Source organism: Gorilla gorilla, chromosome 1, assembly GCF_029281585.2.
Source record: "Gorilla gorilla gorilla isolate KB3781 chromosome 1, NHGRI_mGorGor1-v2.1_pri, whole genome shotgun sequence".
NCBI lineage: Eukaryota > Metazoa > Chordata > Mammalia > Primates > Hominidae > Gorilla > Gorilla gorilla.
In genome coordinates this window covers 121,825,529-121,852,311 of record NC_073224.2, presented here as the reverse complement: position 1 = coordinate 121,852,311, position 26,783 = coordinate 121,825,529, and the positions used below count along the sequence as shown (strand labels likewise).

The following is a 26,783-nucleotide window of genomic DNA, read 5'->3' as shown; positions in this document are numbered from 1 at the left end:
CCCCACTTCTAATTCTGGTTCTCTTGCTATTTCCACCACAGCTACAGTTACTTCCTCCACTTGAGTTTGAACCCCTCAAAATCACCCATGAGGACTGGAATCAAATTCTTCCAAACTCCTGTTTGATACTTTGACCTCCTCTCATGAATCACAAATGTTCTTAATGGCATCTAGATTAGTGACTCCTTTCCAGAAGATTTTCCATTTACTTTGCTGAGATCTGTCAAAGGAATCACTATATATGGCAGCTATAGCCTTACAAAATACATTCTTTAAATAATAAGACTTGAGAGTCTTAATCACTCCTTGACCCATGGGCTGCAGAATGGATGTTGGCAGGCATGAAAACAACATTAATCTTGGGCATCTTCACTGCAGAAAATGGGTGACCAGGTACACTGTCAATGAGCAGTAATATTTTGAAAGAGATTTTTGCTTAGCAGTAGGTTTCAACAGTGGGCTTAAACTCTGCTATCAACAGATGTGCTCTCATCTGAACTTTGTTGTTCCACTTACAGACCACACAGGGAGTAGACATAGCAAAATTCTTAAAGGCCCTAGGATTTTCAGAACAGTAAATGAGAACTAGCTTCAACTTAAAATCATCAGCTCTATCAGCCCTCAACAAGAGTCAGCCTGTCCTTGAAAGCCAAGCATTGACTTCTCTTTAGCTATGAGACGGCATCTTCTTCCAGTAGAAACCTGTTTCATCTACACTGAAAATCTGTTGTTTAGTGTAGCCACCTTCAACAATTACCTTAGCTAGATCTTCTGGATCACTTGCTGCAATTTCTACATCAGCACTTACTGCTTCACCTGTCACCTTTATGTATTGGAGACAGCTTCCTTCTTTAAACTTTATAACCAACCTCTGTAAGCCTCAAACTCTTCTGCAGCTTCCTCACCTCTCTTAGCATTCACAGACGTGAAGAGAGTTAGGGCCTTGCTCTGCATTAGGCTTTGGCTTAAGAGAATGTTGTAGCTGGTTTCATCTTCTATACAGACCACTCAAACTTTCTCCATGTTGGCAATATAGCTATTTCACTTTCTCATCATTCATGTGTTCACTGGCATAGCACTGTTAATTTCCTTCAAGAACTCTTCCTTTGCATTCACAACTACTCTGACTGTTTGGCACAAGAGGCCTAGTTTTTGGCATGCCTTCCTCACTAAGCTTAATTACTTCACATGCCTTCCTCACTAAGCTTAATTATTTCCAACTTTTTTTTTTTTGAGACAGAGTCTTGCTCTTGTCACCCAGGCTGGCGTGCAGTGGCACAATCTTAGCTCACTGCAACCTCCGCCTCCCAGGTTCAAGCAATTCTCTTGCCTCAACCTCCCAAGTAGCTGGGATTACAGGCATGCACCACCACGCCGAGCGAATTTCTGTATTTTTAGTAAAGATGGGGTTTCATCACATTGGCTAGGCTGGTCTCGAACTCCTGACCTCAGCTGATCCACCTTCCTCGGCCTCCCAAAGTGCTGGGATTACAGGTGTGAGCCACTGTGCCTGGCTGGGTTTTTTTCTGTTTTTTTAGACAGGGTCTGGCTCTGTCCCCCAGGCTGGAGTGCAGTGGCACGATTTCAGCTCACTGCAAGCTCCGCCTCCTGGACTCACACAGTCCTGGACTACCTTAGCTTCCCAAGTAGCTGGGGCTACAGGCATGCACCATCATGCTGCATTAGTCCATTTTCACACTGCTGATAAAGACATACCTGAGACTGGGCAATTCACAAAAGAAAGAAGTTTAATGGCCTTACAGTTCCACGTGGCTGGGGAGGCCTCACAATCATGGTGGAAGGTGAAAGGCACATCTCACATGGTGGCAGATGTGTTACACAAGAGAAAAGAGCTTGTGTAACAAAACTCCCCTTTTTAAAACCATCAGATCTCGTGAGACTTATTCACTATCACAAGAATAGCATGATTCAATTACTTCCCGCTGAGTCCCTCCCACAACGCATGGGAATTCAAGATGAGATTTGGGTGGGGACACAGCCAAACCACATCATTCGGCCCCTGGCCCCTCCCAAATCTCATGTCCTCACATTTCAAAACCAATCATGCCTTCCCAACAGTCCCCCAAAGTCTTATTTCAGCATTAACTCAAAAGTCCACGGTCCAAAGTCTCATCTGAGACGAGGCAAGTCCCCTCCGCCTACATGCCTGTAAAGTCAAAATCAAGTTAGTTACTTTATAGATACAATGGGTGTACAGGCATTAGGTAAATACAGCCATTCCAAATGGGATAAATTGGCCAAAACAAAGGGCTACAGGCCCCATGCAACTCTGAAATCCATTGGGTCAGTCAAGTCTTAAATCTCCAAAATGATCTCCTTTGACTCCATGTCTCACATCCAGGTCACACTGATGCAAGAGGAGGACTCCCACAGCCTTGGGCAGCTCTGCCCCTATGGCTTTGCAGGGTATAGCCCAACCTCCTGGGTGCTTGAACTGGCTGGCATTGAGTACAGCTTTTCCAGGTGCATGATGCAAGCTGTTGGTGGATCTACCATTTTGGGGTCTGGAGGACAGTTGCCCTCTTCTCACAGCTCCACTAGGTGGTGCCCCAGCAGGTACTCTGTGTTGGGGCTCCAACCCCACATTTCCCTTCGGCCCTCCCCTAGCAGAGGTTCTCCATGAGAGAGAGTCGTGTCCCTGCAGCAAACTTCTACCTAGACATGCAGGTATTTCCATACATCCTGTGAAATCTAGGCAGAGGTTCCCAAACCCCAATTCTTGACTTCTGTGCACTGGCAGGCTCAACACCACATGGAAGCTTGAGGCTTGCACCCTCTGAAGCCATAGCCTGAGCTTTAGGTTGGCCCCTTTCAGCCACAGCTAGAGAGGCTGGGATACAGGGCACCAAGTCCCTAGGCTGCACACAAGGGGACCCTGGGCCTGGCCCACGAAACCACTTTTTCCTCCTAAGCCTTGGGCCTGTGATGGGAGGGGCTGCCATGAAGACCTCTGACATGCCCTGGAGACATTTTCCCCATTGTCTTGGGGGTTAACATTCGGCTCCCTGTTACTTATGCAAATTTCTGCAGCAGGCTTGAATTTCTCTTCAGAAAACGGGCTTTTCTTTTCTGTCACATTGTCAGGCTGCAAATTTTCTGAACTTCTATGCTCTGCTTCCCTTATAAAACTGAATGCCTTTAACAGCACCCAAGTCACCTCTTGAATGCTTTGCTGCTTAGAAATTTCTTCTGCCAGATACCCTAGATCATCTCTCTCAAGTTCAAGGCTCCATACATCTCTAGGGCAGGAGCAAAATGCCACCAGTCTCTTTGCTAAAACATAACAAGAGTCACCTTTGCTTCATTTCCCAAGAAGTTCCTCGTTTCCATCTGAGACCACTTCAGCCTGGTCTTTATTGTCTATATCGCTATCAGCATTTTAGGTAAAGCCATTCAACAAGTCTCAAGGAAGTTCCAAACTTTCCCACATTTTCCTGTCTTCTTCTTCTCCAACCTCTGCCTGTCACCCAGTTCCAAAGCTGTTCCACATTTTCAGGCATCTTTTCAGCGATGTCCCACTCTACTGGTACTTGCTGCTTCACCCATCACCTTTATGTTTTGGAGGCAGATTCCTTCCTTAAACCTTGTGAACCAACCTCTGCAAGCCTCAAACTTTTCTCCTGCAGCTTCCTCACCTCTCTTAGCATTCACAGAAGTGAAGAGACTTAGGGCCTTCCTCTGCATTAGGCTTTGGCTTAACAGAATGTTGTAGCTGGGTTCACCTTGTACACAGACCACTCAAACTTTCTCCATGTCGGCAATACGGCTATTTCACTTTCTCATCATTCTTGTGTTTCACTGGCATAGCATTGTTAATTTCCTTCAAGAACTCTTCCTTTGCATTCACAACTTGGCGGACTGTTTGGCACAAGAGGCCTAGCTTTTGACCTATCTCAGCTTTTGACATGATTTTCTCACTAAGCTTAATTATTTCTAGCTTTTTTTTTTTTTTTTTTTTTTTTTGAGACAGGGTCTGGCTCTGTCATCCAGGCTGGAGTGCAGTGGCAGGATCTCAGCTCACTGCAAGCTCTGCCTCCTGGGCTCAAGCAATCCTCCCACCTTGGCTTCCCAAGTAACTGGGACTACAGGCACACACCACCATGCTCAGCTAATTTTTGTATTTTTTGTAGAGGCAGGATCTCACTATGTTGCCCAGGCTGGTCTTGAACTCCTAGGCTCAAGCAATCTGCATGCCTCAGCCTCCCAAAATGCTGGGATTACAGGTGTGAGCCACCACGCCCAGCCTATTTCTAACTTTTAATTTAAAGTGAGAGACATGCTATTCTTCTTGTCTCTTGAATACATCAAGGCCACTGAAAGGTTATTTATTGGCATTGTTATGTCTCAGGGAGTAGGGAAGCCCAAGGAGAAGGAGAGAGAAGGGAGAATGGCCAATCTGTGGAGCCGTCAGAACAGAGACAACATTTAGTGATTAAGTTTGCCATCATCTATGACTGCTTGTTCATGGTGCCCTAGAGTAATAAGAAAGATCACCGATCACATATTACTATAACAGATGTAATAATAACGAAAAGTTTTAAAATATTGTGACAATTATCAAAATGTGATATATGCTGTTGGAAAAATAGCCCCGATAGACTTGCTCAACACAGGGTTGACACAAATCATCAATTTGTTTAAAAAAAAGAAAAAGGAAAAAAGGAATATCTGCAAAGAACAATTAAGTGAAGCACAATAAAACAATTTATGCTTGTAGTTTTTCTGCCACTCCTCCCACTCCCAAATTCGCCACTCCCATCACTCCATTACAGGTATGTTAAACCATCTGACACTGCCCCATAGGTCACTGGATATGCTTCTCTCCATACTCCAGCTTTTTATTTCTCTTTCTGTGCTTCAGTTTAGGTGGTTTCTATTGTTTTGTCTTCAAGCTTACTGATCTTTTCTGATGCAGTGTCAAATCTGCCTTTAAGCTTGTCAAGTAAATTTTTTATTTCATATATTTCTCCCCTTTAGAAGTTCCACTTCGGTCCTTTTTAAAATCTCTTTTCTCATTCTTCACATTTGCCTTTAAATCCTCAAGCACACTTACAATAGCTATGTAAAGTCCTTTACTGCTATCTCCATCACCTCTGTTATTTCCATGTCTGTTTCTATGAACAGATTTTTCTCTGGGCTACAGAATAATGGGCTACATTTTTCTGCTGCTTCTTTACATGCCATAAAGTAAAGTAATTTTGGATTGGATTACGGATATTATAAAAGTATATTGTTGGATATCTGAATTTTATTTTCTTTCTTTAAAACATGTTCAGTTTTCTTTTAAACATATTCAGACAAGCAGAGAGCCAAATCATGAATAAGCTCCCGTTCAGAACTGCCGCAAAGAGAATAAAATATTCAGGAATAGAGCTAACAAGGGAAGTGAAGGGCCTCTTCAAGGAGAACTACAAACCACTGCTCCAGGAACTCAGAGAGGATACAAGCAGATGGGAGAACATTCCATGCTCATGGATAGAAAGAATCAATATCACGAAAATGACCATACTGCCCAAAACAATTTATAGATTCAATGCTATTTCCATTAAATCACTGACATTCTTCACAGAATTAGAAAAAACTATTTTAAAATTCATATGGAACCAAAAAAGAGCTCGGATAGCCAGGACATTCCTAAGCAAAAAGAACAAAGATGGAGGCATCACATTACCCAACTTCAAACTATACTATTAATAGCAAAAAAAATTTGCAATTTATATGACAAAGTACTAATCTAATACACAAAAATACCTTAAGGACTGATTTTTTAAAAAATAGCCAATAAAAAACAAACAAAGGACATAAAAAGGCTATCTACTGAATAAAATAAATTCAATCTCACTCAAAAATTAATAAACATTGGAACAAGATTTTATATTTACCTATCTGATAAATAAAAGTAAACCATATTTTCAAAAGGTTCGATAAGAGCCATTCTCACACACTTATTAAGGAAATGTCAACTGGCATATCCTCTCTAGAAGACAGTACCTATCAACAGAAAAAATGTATATAATTCTTTGATCCACTATTTCTACTAAAGTCATACCAACACATGTCTATGTACACATACACACACACACCATTCCCAACATATGCAGGATACTTCTTGCAATATTTTTTGATAGTATTAAAATCTAGAAATAATCTAATAGTTCACTAATACAGAATTAATTTTAAGTCACAATATTTTCATAAGCATTATATTACAAAGCTCTTAAAAATAATGAGATTATATATAAAGTGTTGATACAGAATAATTTTTTAGATCTATTGCTAAATGATGTAAAATGTCAATATTGTCAGACTGAATAACAAAATTTGTATTATTATCCAAACTATATGCTGTCTCCAAAAGCAGGACTATAGTTAAAACAATACAGTGGAGCTGAAAATAAATGGAAAAAAAGAGATAAACCATGAAAACAGTAAGCATAAGGTAGAGCAGCTACATTAATATCTGATAAACTTCAAGACAAAAACATTACCAGAGATGAAGACACAGTGGAATAACAAAAGGCTCAAGTAATCAGAAAGCATATAATAAATGTGTAAGTACTTAAGAGTAAAGCTTCGTCAAAATGCATGAAGCAAAAAATTGACAGAAATAGAGAAGAGACAATTCCACAGTCATACTGGGGATATTTTGACACTTCATTTCAGGAATGCATAAAACAATTATACCAAAAAAAAATCAGGAAAGATATACATGATCTAAACACCATTAACCACCTTAACCTAACTGATATATACAGAATGTTACACCCAACAACTGCAGAATACACATCCTTATCAAGTGTATTTACCAAGAAAGACCATATGCGGAGCTATAAACAAGTTGTAATAAATTTGAAAGGATTCAAATTGTAATTTTTATGATCACAATGAAATTAAATTAGAAATCAAAACAAGATATCTAAGAAACGTCCTAAAATTTGGCAATTGAACCATACAATTATAAAAAACTAATGCATTGAAGAAAAAAATTCTACAGGAAATGAGAAATTATTTTGAACTGAATAATAACAAAAAAAATCAAAATTTCTGGAATGCAGCTAAAGCAGTCCTTGGAGGGAAATTTATAGCTCTATAGACAAACAGTAGTTTATGGGGGGAAAAGAGAGAAAGATATAAGATCAGTGTAGAAAGATACAACCTGCAGTCCCAATGTATGGAGCCAGAAAAAGAGCAAAGTAACTCCAATAAGAAAAGAGAAGGAAATAATAAAAATAAACCAGAAATCAATAAAACCAAAAAAAAGTAAAAATTAACAAAAACAGAAGTACTTTTTTGAAAAGATTAACAAAATTGACAAATGCCTCATTAAACTAGTAAAGAGAAAACAAAGAATACAAATTACTAGAATCAGGAATGAAAGTGGTTGTTGCTATAGAATCTACAAAGATGAAAGGTAAAACAAAGTAACACAAGAACGACTTTACACCAAATTTTCTAATTTAAGTGAAATAAAGAAATTTCTTTAAAATTAACTAAAACTGACAGAAAATAAAACAAAATCTGAATATGAGATATACGTTTATATATCTCATATATAATATATCATATATAAATTTATATATAAATTATCTTTTATATGTATACATATAAATTTACATATATACATATATATACACACAGACACACACACACACACAAATATGAAAATTTGGGCAGGGTGCAGTGGCTCACACCTGTAATCCTAGCACCTTGGGAGGCCAAGGAGGGAGGATCACTTGAGCTCGGGAGTTTGGGACCAGACTAGGCAAGACAGTGAGAGCCCACCTCTACAAAAATAAACAAAATTACCTGGGTGTGGTGTCACACACCTGTAGTCTCAGCTACTAGAGAGGCTGAGATGGGGGGATCACTTAAGCCCGGCAGGTCAAGGCTGCAGTGAGCTGTGATTGTGCCATTGTACTCCAGTCTGTACAAAAGCGCAAGACCTTGTCTCTAAACCAGACCCCTCCAAACACACACACACAAATTTTAATTTGTTATTAAAAACTTTCCAACAAAGAAAATTTCTGGCTCAGGTAGTTGCATTTAGGTCTATCTATCAAACAGTTAAGAAAGAAGTAACTACAGCACTCCACGAATTAATTCTGCAAACAAAAATTTTAATAATTTAATAATATCTCATTTAATAAGACCAGGTAACTCACAGCAAAATCTGACAAAGGCATTCCAAAAATAAAATTCCTACCAATATCCATCATATAATTTCAAAGGGTATTAGGAAATAAAATACAGCAAAATATAAAAAGGATACATTATGGCCAAGGAATATCTAAGGAATTCAAGGTTGATTTAACATTTGAAAATCTTACAAGTAATTTACCATATTAAAAGAATAAAGGTGAAAAACCTTATGATTATCTCCATAGATGGAAAAAAAGTATCTGGCAACATTTAACATCCATTCATGATAAAACAACAACAAGAACACCTCAGTGAAATAGGAATAGAAGGAAATTTCCTCAATGTGATAAAGGAAATTGATATAACTGATGAAAACTCCACAACTAATGCCATACTTCAATTTTTTTAGAAAAGCAGTATTTCAAAGCTTTTATGGAAATCTCAAAGAATGTAAAAAATATAGATGGAGACAATTTTTTAACCAAGACTGTAAACTAAAAGTTATAAAACATATATTTGTATATATAAAAGTTTAAAACTTATGAGTCATGAATTATTATAAAGACAACAGACCAACAGAAGAGAGAGAAGAATTAATTATATAATCTACAAAACACTTTATAAATTAATTAGAAAAAGACAAAGAACTCAAGCAAGACTTAGGAATAGACAATTCACCAAAAAGCAAATCTACATGCCCAATAAATTTATGAAAAGGATGTTCAAAATTCACTAGTCAGAAAATACAATGAATATTTTATAGCAACCATCGTGTCAAAAATTAAAAAGAATTTATACCTGCAGACATTTAGAGACTCTCACATATTGTTGGTGGAAATGTACTACAGCCTTTCTGGAACACATTTTGGCAATATCTATTAAATTTAAAAATACATATCCCTTTGATCCAGGAATGCTACATCTAGAAATCTGTCCCACAGATTAAAAAAAAAAAAAAAGCATATGCTTTTTGATCCAGCAATTATATTCTTGAGAACCATTTTCCAAGAAATAAAATTCCTACTACACAAGAACATGTATAACAGGATGCTATTGTAGCAATGTTTGTGGTAGGAAAATAATGGAAACAAATACCACTGATATGAAAATTAATGAATAAATTATAGTACAACTATCCCATTTCTCACTTGGTATTCATCACAAAGATTTATTTAGATCTTTATTGAGTAACCTGGAATCGTATTTCCATGGAGTATTATTGAGTGAGAAAGATAAGAAGCAGAAAAGCAAGCCATTAAAGCAATAAACCAAATAAACATTACAAAAAAAGCTCTGCTTTTGTTTCTGTCTGCTGTATCATATTGTAGAAGATAAATACGATAGATTATTAAGATGGGTTGGCTTTCAGTCATCAAGACTAAGGGAAGGCCTATGTGTGGGAAATGCGTAGACCCCAGCCAAAAAAAAAATTTTTTTCAAAAACAGGTAAATAATGCTAGGTGCAGTGGCTCACACCTATAATCGCAGCACTGAGGTAGGAGGATCACTTGAGCCTAGGAATTCGAGATCTGCCTAGGCAACAAAATAAGATCCCTTCTCTGCAAAAAATTTACTTAAAAAGTTTTAAATAGGTAAATAATTACATTCATGATATAAAAACTCAAGTAAAATTATGTATTTGTTTACATACCAAAGAAATTAAATTAAAATTAATCTTATAAAAAGCTCACAACATGGTCCTTGGAAACCTTTTTACTTTAATCTCAATCTTAAATTAGAAGTTCTGCAATTTAATCTTGATTTTCAAGTTCTTTTCCTCTATGTAGACAAAAAAAGAGCCTCCAGTCTGTCTTCCTATCGGAATTAAGTTTTAATTATTATCTAAGTAGATAATAATGTCTGATTCTGACGATGATCCTGAAGGAAATATCACAAAATCTGTCACAAAACTAAGGAAAGAGAACAAGCATATACACAACATCACTTGGCCATATCCTTCCATGGAGCTTGCTCTGGAACTCCAGCCAGCTTTTTCCTCACCAAAGAGGTAATCTGCACTATACATAGTGCATGAAATCAGAGATAGTAAAGTTAGATTTAATGTTCAGTATTAAATGCTGCTGACATCTCAATGTAAATCTAAACTCAATAAAGTTCTTCAATTAGAAAAATTTTACTAAAGTCGAGTCGTTTTTAAAAATAATGTCATAGATTCACATCTCCAGAAAAATAAATGTTCCTAACTTTTATTCTAAAGGGTGTGAGTGCAAAGAGAACAACAATCAAATTTTTAGGTAATTTCCAAATTCCAACATTATGATGAATAAATTTTACTAGGAGAAAAAATGAGTACAACAAATTTCAGTCAGCATAAATTACTTAAATGCAAGTTCAAATATGTTGACATTATTCAAATGTTAATTGTATATCTTTACATAATTTATAAAGTTGTCCAAAGAAAACATTTCATCTATTTCTAAGTAAAAAACCAATGTTTTCGATTAGAATAAAACAGATTATAAAGATTGATGCTTAAGAGTTCACTTTGAACTTCACTAGTGTAGATGCTATAATAAAAACCCCGCAGTCAACATCATAAATTATGTCTTTCTTTATCTTTAATATGACATTCAGCAATAGGAAGCCCTCATTTCTAGGTATATTATTTTCTATTTTCACTTAGAAGATCAGGAGGTGGTATATAAAAAGAAAAAGAGGGAGGATGTACTTTGACTCTATTCTAGCACTAAATGGAAATGAATAAGCAAATAAAAGAAACAAATATTGTATACCATACAGGTGAGGAAGAGAAATCTAGACTTAGAGAAACAAGTAGTAAAAACTGCAATGAAGTTAAGACAATTAACCTGTTTCAAAGGACTTATTTTAAAAATCAGAAAATGTTTCAAAGAAACACATTTATGCATATACACAAAAGAAAACAAAGATTATATATAGAGAGAAAAACAATATGTCTTTAAAAAAATGTGGGGGTGACTCATTAGAAATTTCTAAGACTAAAAAGGTCAAAATAATTCTTCCAGAATAAGAATACCCACATAGAGTTACCTTTTCAAATTCACCATTGCCCAAGGAATCCCAGTAGGTGTGTTAAAGGCGGGAAGGAGTTTCTCAGCCAATTGCACTGCTTTAATCTTGAATATCTGAGATTTAAAACATGAATATTCATAAATTATAGCCATTAGTAAGCATTTACTTATTGCTCTCTCTCTCATAGTATACATAGCACAAGGTACTGGGTACACGGGAGCACAGGGTGGGAAAAAGCATCTCATTGGTACCAGGCAGCATTTGGCAATCAGAGAGCATGTTTGCAAACTGGATACTAAGGAAAGCTAACCATGCAAAAGGCCTAAAACAACAATTAATTGAAAAGGAAGGACATAGTTTTGGTGTTGATAGTCTATTTTCATCTGGCAAAAAATTTAAGAAGAAACATTAGGCTATGGACTTTTCATCCAAGGTAAACAGGTTTAGTTCAAAATATAAGCAAAAGAAAGAGGTAACTCAATTTGCATAAATGCCCTTAAATTACTCTGAACATGTTATGTCTCAAAATTTTCCATCAAGGTTTAATCATATGATAAAAAAGGAAAGAAAACATTTGAGTTCACATACTAAGTTTACTTTGAGAGTTATAAATGCTTCATTTGTCAGTTCCAATTGCTGCTTTTTTGGTATTCAAAAATAATTGCCTAAATATCAGTGGTTTCCAAACTTTTAAAATCATATAGATAGTAAAATTTCTACTATTTTCTTAGCATGTAGTATCATCAAGATGTATATAGAAAAATTTCTACTATTTTCTTAGTATATCCCAATAGGTAAGTGTGTGTACGTAACTTTAGAGACCACTGACTTACAGATTCCAAACTGTGACTGGGTCATAATGTTCTATTAGGAAAAGTAGCACATTCTCTTATATGCATCAAGTCTATCCCCTCTCAAACGGTCTCCAAATTGAGTGGTTATTTAAAATTCCATCTTTTTACTGCAGCCAAATACTTTTGATAAAAATATTATTAGATTCTTCTAATAATATAATAAGTAGTTGAAGATCTGGAATGAATCAAAATTTTGAGTTGAGATTATATTATAACAAAGCATACCAACATTACTGGGGATAGAAAATATTAGAGAGAAATATGTACAAGTAGATAAGGAAATATCATAGAGGTAACGCATCCCCATTACTCTCCCCTTCATGCACTCTCCTTCATTCACTCTGTCCCTCATTAAGATATTCCAAAGTTCCCTCAACAAGGCACAAGCTTCTTAGCAGAACTTTTAATTAGATATATTCACACATCTACAATTTACCATTTCCTTCAATATCTACTTTAACATCAAAACCCCAAAGAAAAACATTATAATTTAAAGTCAAAGTTGTAATAATGTTCTCATATTCATCTCATTAATTAGGAAAAGCAAATGTAAAATCAGTTCTCTCTTTATTAACATTTACATGTTAGTAAAGACAAGTTACCTTATAGAGCAAACAGTATTGCTTCTGTTTACCATAAAGACAAAGAAATCAACTTTCTTATCTATAAACTAATATTAATACTATATCTTTGTTAATCACACATTTTGTATCATATCTTTTCTACATATAAAATTAAAACTGATAAAATGACCTATGAACTTTTTCTAAATAGAAAGCATGCTCAATTCACTTCCAGAATAAACCAATAATATATTGTCTAATTTTCAACTAAAAATATTATATCATTAATAGCAATTAACATATAAACAGTTATAGTAGACGGGTCTAAAAGAAAACAACACCCTAATGTCATTGAGAAAAAATCCCTTACATAGTATATAAATCTTAATTTATAAATATATAAACTCTTTAACAATATATTTTAGACTTATCTTCCCTATTTTCAGAAAAATATTTCGGTAGGCAACAGCAAATTAGTTTTCAGTATGCAATGCAGGCAAATAATACAAAATCCAAAAAGTATCAAAAGTAAAAAATTAAGTCTCTTTTTCAGTTCTGTCCCTCAGCCACACAATTCCTTTTACAATGCAACCACCTGTTAGCTTCTTTGTATTTTGTGCCAAATCAGTCCCATGGTATACATGGTTCCTGGTCATGTCACATAAAATCCTCATTCCCAAACCTCACAAAAACAGAAATTCTGTTGCAATTTACACACACTCAGAGTCTTTGTCTCTCTCTAACACAGAATATCACACATTCTGAACTTGTTCCTTTAACATATTGTTCTGTACCTTGGAGAGCTTTCCAAAGCAGCCTACAAAGGACTACCATCTCATTCTCTTTGGTGGCTGCAGAATTTCCTCTTTTATGGATACACTGTAATTTATTTACTCAGTCCTCTTATTAATGGACATTTAATTTGTTTCTACAGTATACGGCTATCTAAGATAAATTCCAGAAGTGAATTTGTTGTCTCAATCAGTATAAGCATTTGAAATTTTGGTAAATTACTACCAATTTGCCCTCCATATATGCTTTACTAATTTATACTTCTACCAGCAATTTATGAGTGGCTTTTTCATGATATCTTGTTAACACAAAGAGCTTTAAAGTATAAGTAACGAAAGTTAGGCTGGGCGTGGTGGCTCACCCCTATCATCCCAGCACTTTGGGAGGCAAAGGTGGGTGGATCACCTGAGGCCAGAGGTTTGAGGCTGGCCTGGCCAACATGGTGAAACCCCATCTCTACTAAAAACACAAAAAATTAGCCAGGTGTGGTGGTGCATGCCTATAGTCCCAGCTACTCAGGAGGCTGAGGCCGGAGAATCATTTGAACCCGGGAGGCGGAGGTTGCAGTGAACCGAGATCACGCCACTGCACTCCAGCCTGAGCAACAGAGCGAGACTCTGTCTCCAAAAAAAAAAAAAAGTAAGACAACACAATAGGTAACACAGAACCACTGTAGATTCTTGAGGAGGGAAGTGACATTAGGATCTATATATGCTTCTTATGCTTGTTTTCTCTATTAGAGTACTTAAGTTACTAAGATAATATTTTTGCAGCCTATTCTCAATCTAGCAGTCAATGTGGGAGTGTTAAATAGAAGTCAACAGTTTAGAACCCTCAAATGGCTCCCTATCTCAGAGCAAAAGCCACAGTCCTTAAAAAGGGTATATACCTATATCAAAGATGTATCCCCATTACCTTCTATGGCTTCACCCCCTCCTTCATGCACTCTCCTTCATTCACTCTGTCCCTCAGTCACTCTACATTAGCTCCACTTGCCTCTTTTGTTGTTCTCTAAGGATGCCAGGTAGGTTTTCGTTTCACTGTCTTTTTATTTGCTATGCCTATTAAATGTTCTTACAAAAAATATCCTCACCCACTAATCTCCTTCAGGTCTTCACACAAATGTTACCTTTTCATGGACTCCCTAACCATCCGATTTGAAATTTAAAATCCTTTAGGCCCCATCCCACTTTATTTTTCTCCTTGGTGCTTACTGCTAACAGTGTATGTTCCATCATGTATAATGACAGAGATAGTGCTAAGAAATGCATCATTAGGCAATTTTGTCATTGTGCAAACATCATAGGGTATACTTACACAAACCTAGATGGTAAGGCCTACCACACATCTAGGTTATATGGTACAGCCTATGACTCCTATACTACAAACCTATATAGCATGTTACTGTATCGAACGTTGTAGGTAATTTTAACACAATGGTAAGTATTTGTTTACCTAAACATAGAAAAAGTACAGTAAAAATACAGAATACAAGATTAAAAATGGTATATCTGTACTGGGCACTGACCATGAACGAAACATGCAGGACTGAAAATTCTCTGGCGAGTCAGAGGATGAGTGGTGAGTGAATGTGAAGGCCTAGGACATTACTGAACATTACTGTAGATTTAAACACTGTACACTTAGGCTACACTAATTTATTTTTTACAATTATCCTTCAAAATAATTAATTAACTTTGGCTTACTGTTAACCTTACCATATAAACTTTTTAGGGTTTTTCTTTTTAACTCTTTGACTCTTTTATAATAACATTTAGCTCAAAAACACAAATATATTTTACAGCTGTACAAAAATATTTTCTTTCCTTATATCCTGATCCTATAAGCTACTTTCTATTAAAAAATTTTTTTTACTTTTTAAACTTTTTTGTTAAAAACTAAGACACAAACACAAACATTGGCCTAGGCCTACACAGGGTCAGGATCATTAAAACATCACTAGGAAATAAGAATTTTGCAGCTCCATTATAACTTCATGCAACCACCAACATATCCATTGTTGACTGAAACACAGTTATGTGGTACATGACTGTATATGTGTATACATACATACTCTCTCACATATCTATCTTATTTATTTATTGCCTATTAACCCACAGTAAACCATAAGCCATAGGGGTACAAGAATTTGTTTGTTTTAAATTTGTTTGTTTTCAATGCTTAAAACAGTGCCTAGCATATAGCAGATGCTCAACAAGTGTTGAATAAATTAAGACAAAAGGTGCAGAGATTTAAAATAAACAAATTATCTCCTCCCATTTCCATACCAACTCTATCCCCCTAATATGTGATATTAATATACAAGGGCTTTAAGGACTTTTTAATATGTTCTACAAAAATGTTGGGATAATGATGATGATGATGATGACAAACATATTAACTCATTTAATCCTCACAACGAGCCAGTGAGATAAGTATTAATTTTGCCCCCATTTTACAGAGTAGAAAAACTGATATAAAATGAATAAGTAATGTATTTCCCAAGGTCATACAGGTAGTTAAGCAGTTAGTCTGAATTTAATCCTAGACAGTCCAGCTCTAGAGTCCATGTTCTTGACCCCACACACACACACACACACACACGCACACACACTCCTACACCTTGCATTATCTAATCTTAATTTTTATAGTTAATATTTAAATTCCTCAAAAATATTTTATTAATTGATGTGTATACCTCTTTGTCTTTTATCTTGTACCTTCCCTCTTGAATGACAGATTCAAATTCTGGGTTGGTAGCTATTTTATCTCAGCAGTTTAAAGATACTACTCTAAAATCTTCTGACTTCAATTACTACTGAGAACTCCACTGTCAGCTGTCATTCTTTTTTAAGTAATCAGCCCTTTCTCTTTGGTAGCTTTTAATATTTCCTCTTTGTTCTTATCTTTTCACATATTATTTGTTCCATTAAACTCATCTGAGACTTCTGCCAAATATTCTCTGAAACCTCTCAATCTATTTTCATCTCTCAACTCTTTTGCTTATTTTCCCTCTTTGACTCTCTATACTTCATTCTGGATAAATTTTTCAGTATCACTGAGAGAGCACGAGTACCCTTAAAGGCTAGATGGCTGTTCCTCAGGACCAAGTGAAGGTCACTGCAAAACTGAGGGTTAACACAAAGAGACAGAAACACATTCACACACACTTCCCTCTTAAAATGAACCTGCAAATAATAATTTTAAAACTCATAATGAAATCTAAGATTTTATTATATTTGTAAGCTAATAAGTCAGCCTTTCACAGTTTTATAAATGTTGGCAGAAGACACAAGACTACTGGGTCAGAGATAAAAGGCTTTATTATTTACAGCAAAGTAGCAGCCAAAGCTTCAAGTTCATTTGCATTGGACTATACATGCCCCACGTCCACCCCAATCACACTGGGATGATGCACAGGGCCCATGATGAATGCCTGTACACACAGTGGGTTACATTATAGGAGAACATTCAGCTTGTGGTATCTCTTCTATAGTAAGCGAAAGTAAGCCTGTTTATCCAGGGTAAGACATTACCTCATCCCTACAAACACAATTGTGATTATATGGATAAAGAGCAGTCAGGGACTTGCATTCCTGGTACTTCCAGCACAAATGTGCAGGGATATGCTCAGGCCCCAGTGCTGGATTGCTTTTCTAAGCCTTCACATCAGCAAGGGGAGTCCCTTCCTATTAGCAGCAGCTGGATCCATTTTGAAGTTTTTCCAATACTTGTAGAACCAGTTTTATCACCCTCAAAGACATCAGTCATTATCACCCACCCCAAAGACATCAGCACCAGCAATAACCTGCTAGCCCACTCTCTTCAGGGGTCTGAGTTTCAGCTTCGGATACCCCTTCCTCTTAAGGTTTCTAAGTTTTACTAATTAAAACCTCTTCCCCATATTATGTCAACCCTGTTTGCTTCCTGTAGGAGCCACCTCTATGATTCCTACAGAGTATTCTTTTTAATCTAGCATTTACCTAGTTAACAACTTTATACCTAATTAATCTTTATATTAAATTTTCTCTGTTCAAGTAACTAGATGGATTCTGTCTCTTGACTAGACTTCTGAAAAATAAATAATCCATATACATTTTTTTTTGAAACGGAGTCTCACTCTGTTGCCCAGGCTGGAGTGCAACAGCGTGATCTAGGCTCACTGCAACCTCCACCTCCCAGGTTCAAGTGATTCTCCCGCCTCAGCTTCCCGAGTAGCCGGGATTACAGGCATCTGCCACCACGCCTAGCTAATTTTTATATTTTTAGTAGAGATAGGGTTTCACCATGCTGGCCAGGCTGGTCTCAAACTCCCAGCCTCAGGTGATCCGCCCGCCTCGGCCTCCCAAAGTGCTGGGATTACAGGCATGAGCCACCGCGCAAGGCCAATAATCCATATTTTATTATCTATTACAAAATATTTGCTTAGTTTCAAAAATAGAAAAAATAAAAAAGTTTAAATCATAAACATTTCCTCTATCTTGAACCAAATACATTAATATTTTTATGTATTTCCATCCTTTTTTTCTATACATAAGAGACAAGTAGCTGGATTTTTATTCCATGTTTGGCTGCTACTGATATAATAACACAAGTAACTTTTCCAGTTTTACAAAATTGTCTAATTTACTATATCCATATCCTCTCCTTTCTATTCACTCCTCAACCTATTCCAACATGGCTTCTGCTGCCATCATTTCACTGAAATAGATCTTATTAAGGATTGACCACACATGTGAGCAAAAGCATTTTGTTATTACTCACGAGTTCTTCCTTAAAATACATTCTTCCTCTGTGTTCAATAATCCTATAATCTCCCTGCTTCCTTTGGTTTATCCTCATCTATCTGGCCTTTGATGTTGTATTTCTCGGGGCTTAATTCTAGGCCCCTTTCTCTTCCTATCCTAAATTGTCTCTCTGGACAATTTCACAATGTGCTTGATTTCAATTATCAGCTACCCAGCAACTGACTCCCAAACTTACCTCTCCAGTCAATACTTCTCCATTGAACACCAGACCCATTACATCTCTCTACTACTTATTTTCGCTTAAATATAAAAAAACTCCTCAAACTCAAAATACCTAAAATTAACTCATGATCTTCCCCCTCTAATCTAGTATTCTTTAAGCATTTGATATTTAATAACTATCCTACCATCAATCTAGCACCAAAAACAGAAACCCGAGAGACAAAATCAATTCCTTCTGTTTTATACCCCCCTCCAAGTATCACCCAATCCTTTTAAATTTATCTCCAAAATACCCTGAACTCATTTATATCTCTCATCTCTACAACACCATCTTAGTCCGAGGTGCCATTATTTCTTGGCAAAATACTGTGATGACTAGCTGACTGAATGGATACACACACACACACACACACACACACACAGCTGTAACCAACTACTGGTCTATAACTTGCTTTAGTCACTGAATATATCAAGCACATTTTTCCTAGTTAAAATATATAAATTTAGGTTTATAGTTGAATTTTATCCTATGCTAACAGATATATCAATTTATTCAGTCACTCTCCTATGGATGAATATTCAGGTCTTTTTCAAATATTTTCTACTACAAACGGTACTGCAATTAAACATCCTTTTGAGTATACCCTTGTGTATCTACTCTGTTACTTTTAGACAATAGATTCCTGGAAGTGGGTCGCTGGGTCAGAGTATTTTAAATTTTAAATATTTACTTCACACAGCCAAATTATTTTCTGAAAAGATAGTATCAATTTATATTCTAACAATTTATCACACATTTGTTAAAATGCAAAGTATACATTTAATTACATATTATACATACAACATAGGTACATTTTATTGCATATAAATTAACCTCAGTAAGGTCTTGAAAGTCTCTACCAGGCAAAGAATGTGGAAGGGTGAGAGACTATTACAGACAGAAAATCGTGATATAGCTCTATAAACACAGGGAGATAAAACAATGTGGTCTAAATAAACAGTTTCACAATACTGTGGTTTAATATAAGTGTCAAGTCTGGAGAATCTTAGGAAATAGTAAATAGATCCCTCAGATGATCTCTTTTACAGCTTTTGACCTCTTTAGAAAGTACTCCGTCTACTTTCTATGGAAACTGTCATTCTATCTGTCTGACAAACAAGAAACTCCATTCCATCTATTACCTTAAAGCTGCTGCAAATGCCATATAATCACGTTTCCAAGCCTCCTCTGCAACTAAGGTAGTAAGCAACACGGCCTTACTTTTGTTACTCAGGTAGTATGCAAATTAGGTTAGGTAAGGGGAAGTTAGAGACAGGAGATGGTGGGGAATCCATTTAGCAATTCAGCTAATAGGTAGTGGCAAGTTCATCTCATTTCCAAAAATTTTTAAGGACAGTATCCAGTATCAGTGGGACCATCAGTGCAAACTGCAAAGTGTGTGCAGTAATGACTACAACGAATCAGTATTGTGATGGCATTCCTGGCTACACAGAATTTAGAAAAAAAGAAGTACAACTGTCATTATTTGCAGACAATATGACTGTGTATCTCAGAAATCAAAAGGAATATAGCAAAAACACTATATAAGCGAATATGAACAAGGTATTTTTCTTGCTTTCTTGCAATGCTAAGATTTTCATTACAATGCTAAATGTAAATAGTGAAATTGGAACACCTTCCTTTATTCCACATCCTTGGGTAAAAACATTTTAATATTTTATAATTAACATATAGTTTGCTGTAGAGTTTTCATAGGTGTCCCTTATCAGAATGAAAAATAATAATTACCTTTTAGTACGGGTTGAGTAGCCCTTATCTGAAATGCTTAGAACCAGAAATGTTTCCAATTTTGGATTTTTTTAATTTTGAATTATTTGCATTACACCAGTTTAGTATCTCTAATCTGAAATCCTAAACACTACAATGAGCATTTCCCTTGCACTCCATGTTGGTGTTCAAAAAGTTTAGGATTTTGGAGCATTTCAGGTTTCTGGATTGGGAATAATCACGCTGTACTAGTTTACTGAGTGATTTTAATCATGAATGGGTGTTGCATCTTGTCAAATGCTTTTACTAAATTTATTGCAATAATTATATGATTTTTCTCCTTTATTGTTAATATGATTAATTACATTAACTGCTTTTTCAAATGTTTAACTTTGCTTTCCTACAATAAAAGAAATTTTTCTTGATATATTATCTTTTATATTATATAAAAAGAATATAAAACATCTTTTATATATATTTTATCTTTTATATTCTTATATATAATATATATCTTTTATATTATTGCTAGCTATGCTTTACAAATATTAATAGTTTGTTCAGGATTCTTGCTAATGTATTTAAAAAGTATACTGGTCTGTAATTTTCTCTTGCTATATTGCCTTTTAGGCTATGATGTTAGTGCTATGCTGGCCTCTGAAGTAGAGTTGCAAAATGTTCCCTATTCCTCTGGGGAAGAATGATATTTCTTTCTTATTTGATATAATTCACCAATAAAGCCATTTAACTTGGAGTTAATTTTGTGAAATAGATTTTTATTACCAGTTCAATTAATACTACAAATGGCATACTTCTTGCTTTACCTTGACTCAGTTTCGATAAGATTGTTTTAGAAAATTTGTTTTGTCTATGTTATTAAATTTTGCAAAAAAACTGCTTATAATATTCCATTATTATGCCTTTAATGTATGTGGAATCTGCAATGATAGCCTAATATTGGCAATACCATTTGCTCCTGCTATTGGTAATCTGTCTTCTGTTATTTCTTGATCAATTTAGCTAAAAAGATTTATCAATTCTGTGGATACTTTAAAAGAATCAACTTTGTAATATTTTCCTTGTTTTGTCTACATTATTAAATTTTGCAAAAAAACTGCTTATAATATTCCATTATTATGCATTTAATGTATGTGGAATCTGCAATGATAGCCTCATATTGGCAATACCATTTGCTCCTGCTATTGGTAATCTGTCTTCTGTTATTTCTTGATCAATTTAGCTAAAAAGGTTTATCAATTCTGTTGATACTTTGAAAGAATCAACTTTGTAATATTTTCAATTTCCTTTGTAATTGCTTACTTGATGTCTATTTATTTAGAAACATATTGCTTAATTTTCAAATATTTGAAGTTTTTCCTGATGTCTATTATTGATTTCTAATTTAATTCCATCATGGTCAAAGATCGTGCTTGTTTTTTGTTTTTGAGAGACAGGGTTTTGCTCTGTTGCCCCAGCTGAAGTGCAGTAGTGTGATCACAGCTCACTGCACACTCAACCTCCTAGGCTCAAGCAATCCTCTCACCTCAGCATCCTGAGTAGCTGGGACTACAGGTACATGCTACCACACTTGGCTAATTTTTGTATTTGTTGTAGAGATGAGGATTTGCCATGTTTGCCGAGGCTGGTCTTAAACTCCTGAGCTCAAGCAATCCACCCACCTCAGCCTCCCAAAGTGCTGGGATTACAGGCATAAGCCATTGCACCTGGCCATACTCTGCACTATTTCTAACTTTTTAAATTGACTGAATGTGTTTTATGATCCAGCATACAATTTATTTTTGGTAAACATACCATGTGCACTTGAAAAGAAAGTGTATTCAGCAGCTGTTGAGTAAAGTGCTCTATAAATAAATATCAATTCATTTAAAATAGCTCATACTGTCATTCGGGACTTCTACATCATCTTTGATTTTCTGTCTGCTTATTCTATCAGTTGAAGAGAAGAATGTTGAAGGATCCAACAATCTTTGTGGAATTACCTTTTTAATAAAAAATTAAAAAGGAATCTCCTCTTAATTCTTCCATTTGTGATTCATACATTTCAAAGCTCTATTATTTGATGCCTACACATTTGCTTATGTTTTAATGTTGTGATTATGTCTTTCTAATGAATGGATCCTTTTTTTCATTATGAAAGGTCTCCTCTTGTCTCTGACAATACTTTTCATCTTGAAGTATACTCTGATATTGATGTAGTCATTTAAACCTTTCTACACTTCTGTTCATATACTATGTATCTTTTTTCCCATTCATTTACTTTCAACCCCTCTATTAAGTGTGTCTTTTTTAGACTGTGAATAGTTTGGTCTTGCTTTTATGTCGTTTTAACTATTTTTGCCTTTGACTTAGAATATTTCATTCACTAAAACTTAATGGCATTATTGATATTACTGGATATAGGTGTATGATATTATTTTTGGTTTTCTGTTCGCCATTTCCATTGCTTTTTGTTGTTGTCCTCTATTCCTTCCTTTCTGTTTTTTTTTTATTTAAATATTTTCTAGGCAGGGCACAGTGGCTTTCATTTGTAATCCCAGCACTTTGGGAGGCCAAGGCAGGAAGATCTCTTGAGCCCAGGAGTTCAAGACCAGCCTGAGCAACATGGAGAGACCCCACCTCTACAAAAAATAAAATAATTAGCCAAGCATGGTGGTGTGCACCTGTGGTCCCAGCTACTCAGGAAGCTGAGGTGCAAGGATCACTTAAGCCCAGGAGGTTGAGGTTCCAGTGAGCCGTGATCACACCACTGCACTCCAGTTGGGGTGACAAGAGTGAGACTCTGTCCCCCCCCCAAAAAAAAATATATATAGAGAGAGAGAGAGAGATTTACAGTTTATTTATTGGTGGTTAAGCTATACGTGTCTGCAATATTTTTCTTTAATGTTTGTCCCAGGGATTAACTATGTCCTTAACTTTTCACAGACTATTAAGAGTAATATGGTGTAACTTCATATAAAATGGAGAAACCTTACAATCTTGTAGTTCCATTTCCTCCCTCCCTCTTTTATTCCACAGCTGCATGTATTACATCTATGTATGTTATAACCCAACATAAAATGCTATGGTTTTTGCCTAAGCATTCACATAATTTTAAAGAAATTTTGAAAAAGTAATCTCTGTGGTTTCTGATGAGTGTTCGGTCATCAGTCAAATTAAAGTACCTCCACATATAACATGTGTCATTTCTCTATGAATACTTTCAAACTTTTCTCTTTGTATTTGGCTTTCAGCTGTTTGACCATGATATGCCTACATTTGGTTGGTATTTATCATGTTTAGGATCTACTTAGCTTCTTGAAATTCAGGTCCATCACCAAATATAGAAAAAATATAGTCATTATTTCTTCAACTATTTTTTACAGCTATCTGCTCTCTTCATACAGGATTCCAATTATATGTATGTTGGAATACTGTCCTATAAGTTTCTGAAGCTCCATTCATTTTTAATAAATATTTAATTCTCTTTCTTCACACTGGATAATTTACATTGATCTATCTACAAGTTCACTGACTCTTACCCTTCCAATGACAACAGTCAACATGATGACTTTGTTTTAACATTGAAATTTTCATTCTAGAATTTCCATGTTATTTCATTTCTGATGAGATTTTCATCTATTTGGTCATTTCAGAAATATTTTCCTTTATGTCACTGGGCATAGTTATAACAGCTGCTTTAACATCCTTGTCAACTAATGCCAGTATCTGGGTTACCTTAGAACAGGTCACCATTGATTGACTTTTGGGAAAAAAAAATGGATCATTTCCCCTATTTTTTTCATACATTGAGTAATTTTAAACTGTATCCTGATCACTGTGATTGATAGGCTTTACAGGAAGCTGATTCTGTTATATCTTCTGAGAAGTGCTCATTTTTTGTTTTAAAAAGCACTTAAATTTGGCTAAACTCAAAATCTAACAATGAGTCCAAGAGCTATGACAGCCTAGTATATGTATATAATTGGAATTCCAGAAGTGGGGCAGGGGGCTCTTGCAATATATAAAAAGACATTACATATAAAGGAACAAAGAATTAAAGAAGATTTCTCAACACAAACTATGCAAGCTGTAAGATAATGTAGTGACATTTCTAAGTATTAATAAGAAAAAATACAGATGGTCACTAACTTATGACAGTTTGACTTAGGATGGTTCAACTCATGATTTTTCAACTTTACAATGGTATGAAAGCAATAAGCATTCAGTAGTAACTATACTTCAAGTGCTCGTATGGCCATTCTGTTATTCATTTTCAGTATTCAATAAATTACACGAGCTATTCAACACTTTACTATAAACTGGGCTTTGTTATATGAATTGGCCCAACTGTAAGCTAATGTAAGTGTTCTGAGCATGTTTAAGGTAGGCTAAGCTATGATATTTGGTAGGTTAGGTGTACTAAATGCATTTTCAACTTAGGATGTTTTCAATTTGCAATGGGTTTATCAGGACATAATCCTATCATAAGTCGATGGATGTCTATATTTTAAAAAACAATAACTGAGAATTTTTTAGAAAATAATCAAAGATATCAACCCACAGACCCCAGCAGCTTAAAGAACCTCAGGCAAAATAAATAGTCCTATTCATACCCCCGCCGCCCGACACATACACACACAAAGTAAAAACCACTCAGACTCTTCATACAAAACAAAATACAAACAGAAAATTTTAAAGGCAGCCAAATGAAAAAAAAAAGACCTATTACATACAGAGGAATAAAGAATTAAACGAGATTTCTCATCACAAACTATGCAAGCTATAAGATAATGCAGTGACATTTCTAAAGTGTTGACAGGAAAAACTGTAAACCTATATTTTATACCCAAAGAAAATTTTTCAAAAATATAGTGGAAATAGATTTTCAGACTAACAAAAACTAAAAGAACTCACTACCAATAGACCTATACTATAAAAAATGTTAAAGGAAGCTATTTCCACAGAAGGAATAAAATACCTGAAAAATCAGAAACCTGAACCTGCAAAAAGAAAAGACCAACAAAAATGACTGAATGAAGACAAAAAGGCATTTCTTTTATTTTTAATAGTTCTAAATGATAACTGATCACCTAAGGTAAAAATGGTAGCAATGTACTATGGATGTGCAGCATAAAACTGAAATCTATAATAATAACAACATATACAAAAAGAGAAAAAGGATATTGTTAGCTATAAGTTTTTTGTAGATGCCCTTTATCACCTTGAGAAAGGTCCCTTCTACTTCTAGTTTGCTGCAAGTTGTTATCATGAATAGACGTTACATGTTGTCAGATGTTTCTGTGGTTATGTAATAAGATTATATGATGTTTTTCTTTAGTCTGTTGACATAGTGAACTATATTGGTTGATTTTTGAACATCAAACCAGCCTTGCATTCTTGGGAAGAAACCCCACTTGGTCATGCTGTATTACCCTTTTTATATATTGCTAGATTTGATTTTGTGATACATTGTTGAGAATTTTTTGCATCTACAATATTCACATGAGATACTGATCTATAGTTTTACTTTAATACCTCTGTGTGTGTGTCACATAGGATTAATGCTGGCCTCATAGAATGAGCTGAAAAATTGCTCTTCTTTTTTTTCTGGAGAAATTTACATATAATCGATATTAAATATTTGGTAGAATTTGCCAGTGAAGCAACTTGGGTTTGGAGTTTTGTTTTTTCCTTTCCAAGTTTTAAAACTTTGCATTTTTTTATAGATAGAGTTCTGATCCTTCCCCCTTCCCTCCCCCCTTTGCCCTCCTTTTCTTCCTTCCTTTCCCCTTCCTTCCCCCTTTCCCTTCCCCTCCCTTCCCCCTCCTTTTCTTCCCTTCCCCCTCTCCTGTTTTGTCTCCTTCTTTTGGAAAAAGAAATCGGTTTTATTTCTCTTGGCACAGAGCAATATATGAAGGTGGCTATCTCCTGACTCCATATATCTCTTACATAAAGATGTCTTTCAAATATGTCCAGTTACCTACCACATTTCAGTGTTAGAGAACTGGCAGTTAGTAGATGAAGCAGCTCAGAAGATTCTTAAAGACATTTTTGTGGGGAGGAAGTTTTGGGTCAAGTGGAAAAGATTAGACCCAAGAACGAACGTTCCATCCTTCCCGGGGAAATCTAAATTCCAAAGATTTTATGAAGAAAGGCACCTCTCTGAGTGACCTTTGAGAGGAAGAGCCCAGACCTACTGTTTGTATGTAAGGCTGAGGCAGATGGAGGATGGGGTATGCAGCAGACTGCAGACTCAAGGCAGAGGAGTGAAACGCATATAGGAGAGCTGAGGGGACTGAAAGAGACTAGAGGTCCAAATCATAAATCCCACTCCTTCCCAAGTCATGAGCAAAAGCACTCCTTCCCAAGTCATGAGCAAAAGCTCTCCCTCTGGGACTAGTTTTTCCAGGAACTATCTTCGTTCCAGGGCACAGAAAGGACAAACCAGGCAAAAATCTTATGGGTACGAAAGGTGGAGAGTTAAAGAAGCAGACCAACAGAAATAATAAACATTCTTGGATTACAGTACTTTTGAAGCCATATGCCATGATCGTGGAAGAGAATAAAGCTATCACTGCAATTCCTAGGATCAGGAACCAGGCAAGGATGCCTACTCTGCCCATTACTATTCAACTTTGTAGTAGATGTCCTAGGCAATGCAGTAAGG

At 35.6% G+C, this 26,783-nt stretch overlaps 1 protein-coding gene across 1 annotated transcript in view; it reads right to left on the bottom strand.

Annotated features, from left to right (window-relative positions):
* MAN1A2 (mannosidase alpha class 1A member 2) overlaps positions 1–26,783 on the bottom strand; it is a 159,534-nt gene that overhangs the window by 75,308 nt on the left and 57,443 nt on the right. Inside the window, exon 6 of the mRNA XM_004026429.5 lies at positions 11,191–11,285. Within this exon, the coding sequence (XP_004026478.1) occupies positions 11,191–11,285 (95 nt within the window). The remainder of the gene's footprint in view (positions 1–11,190; positions 11,286–26,783) is intronic.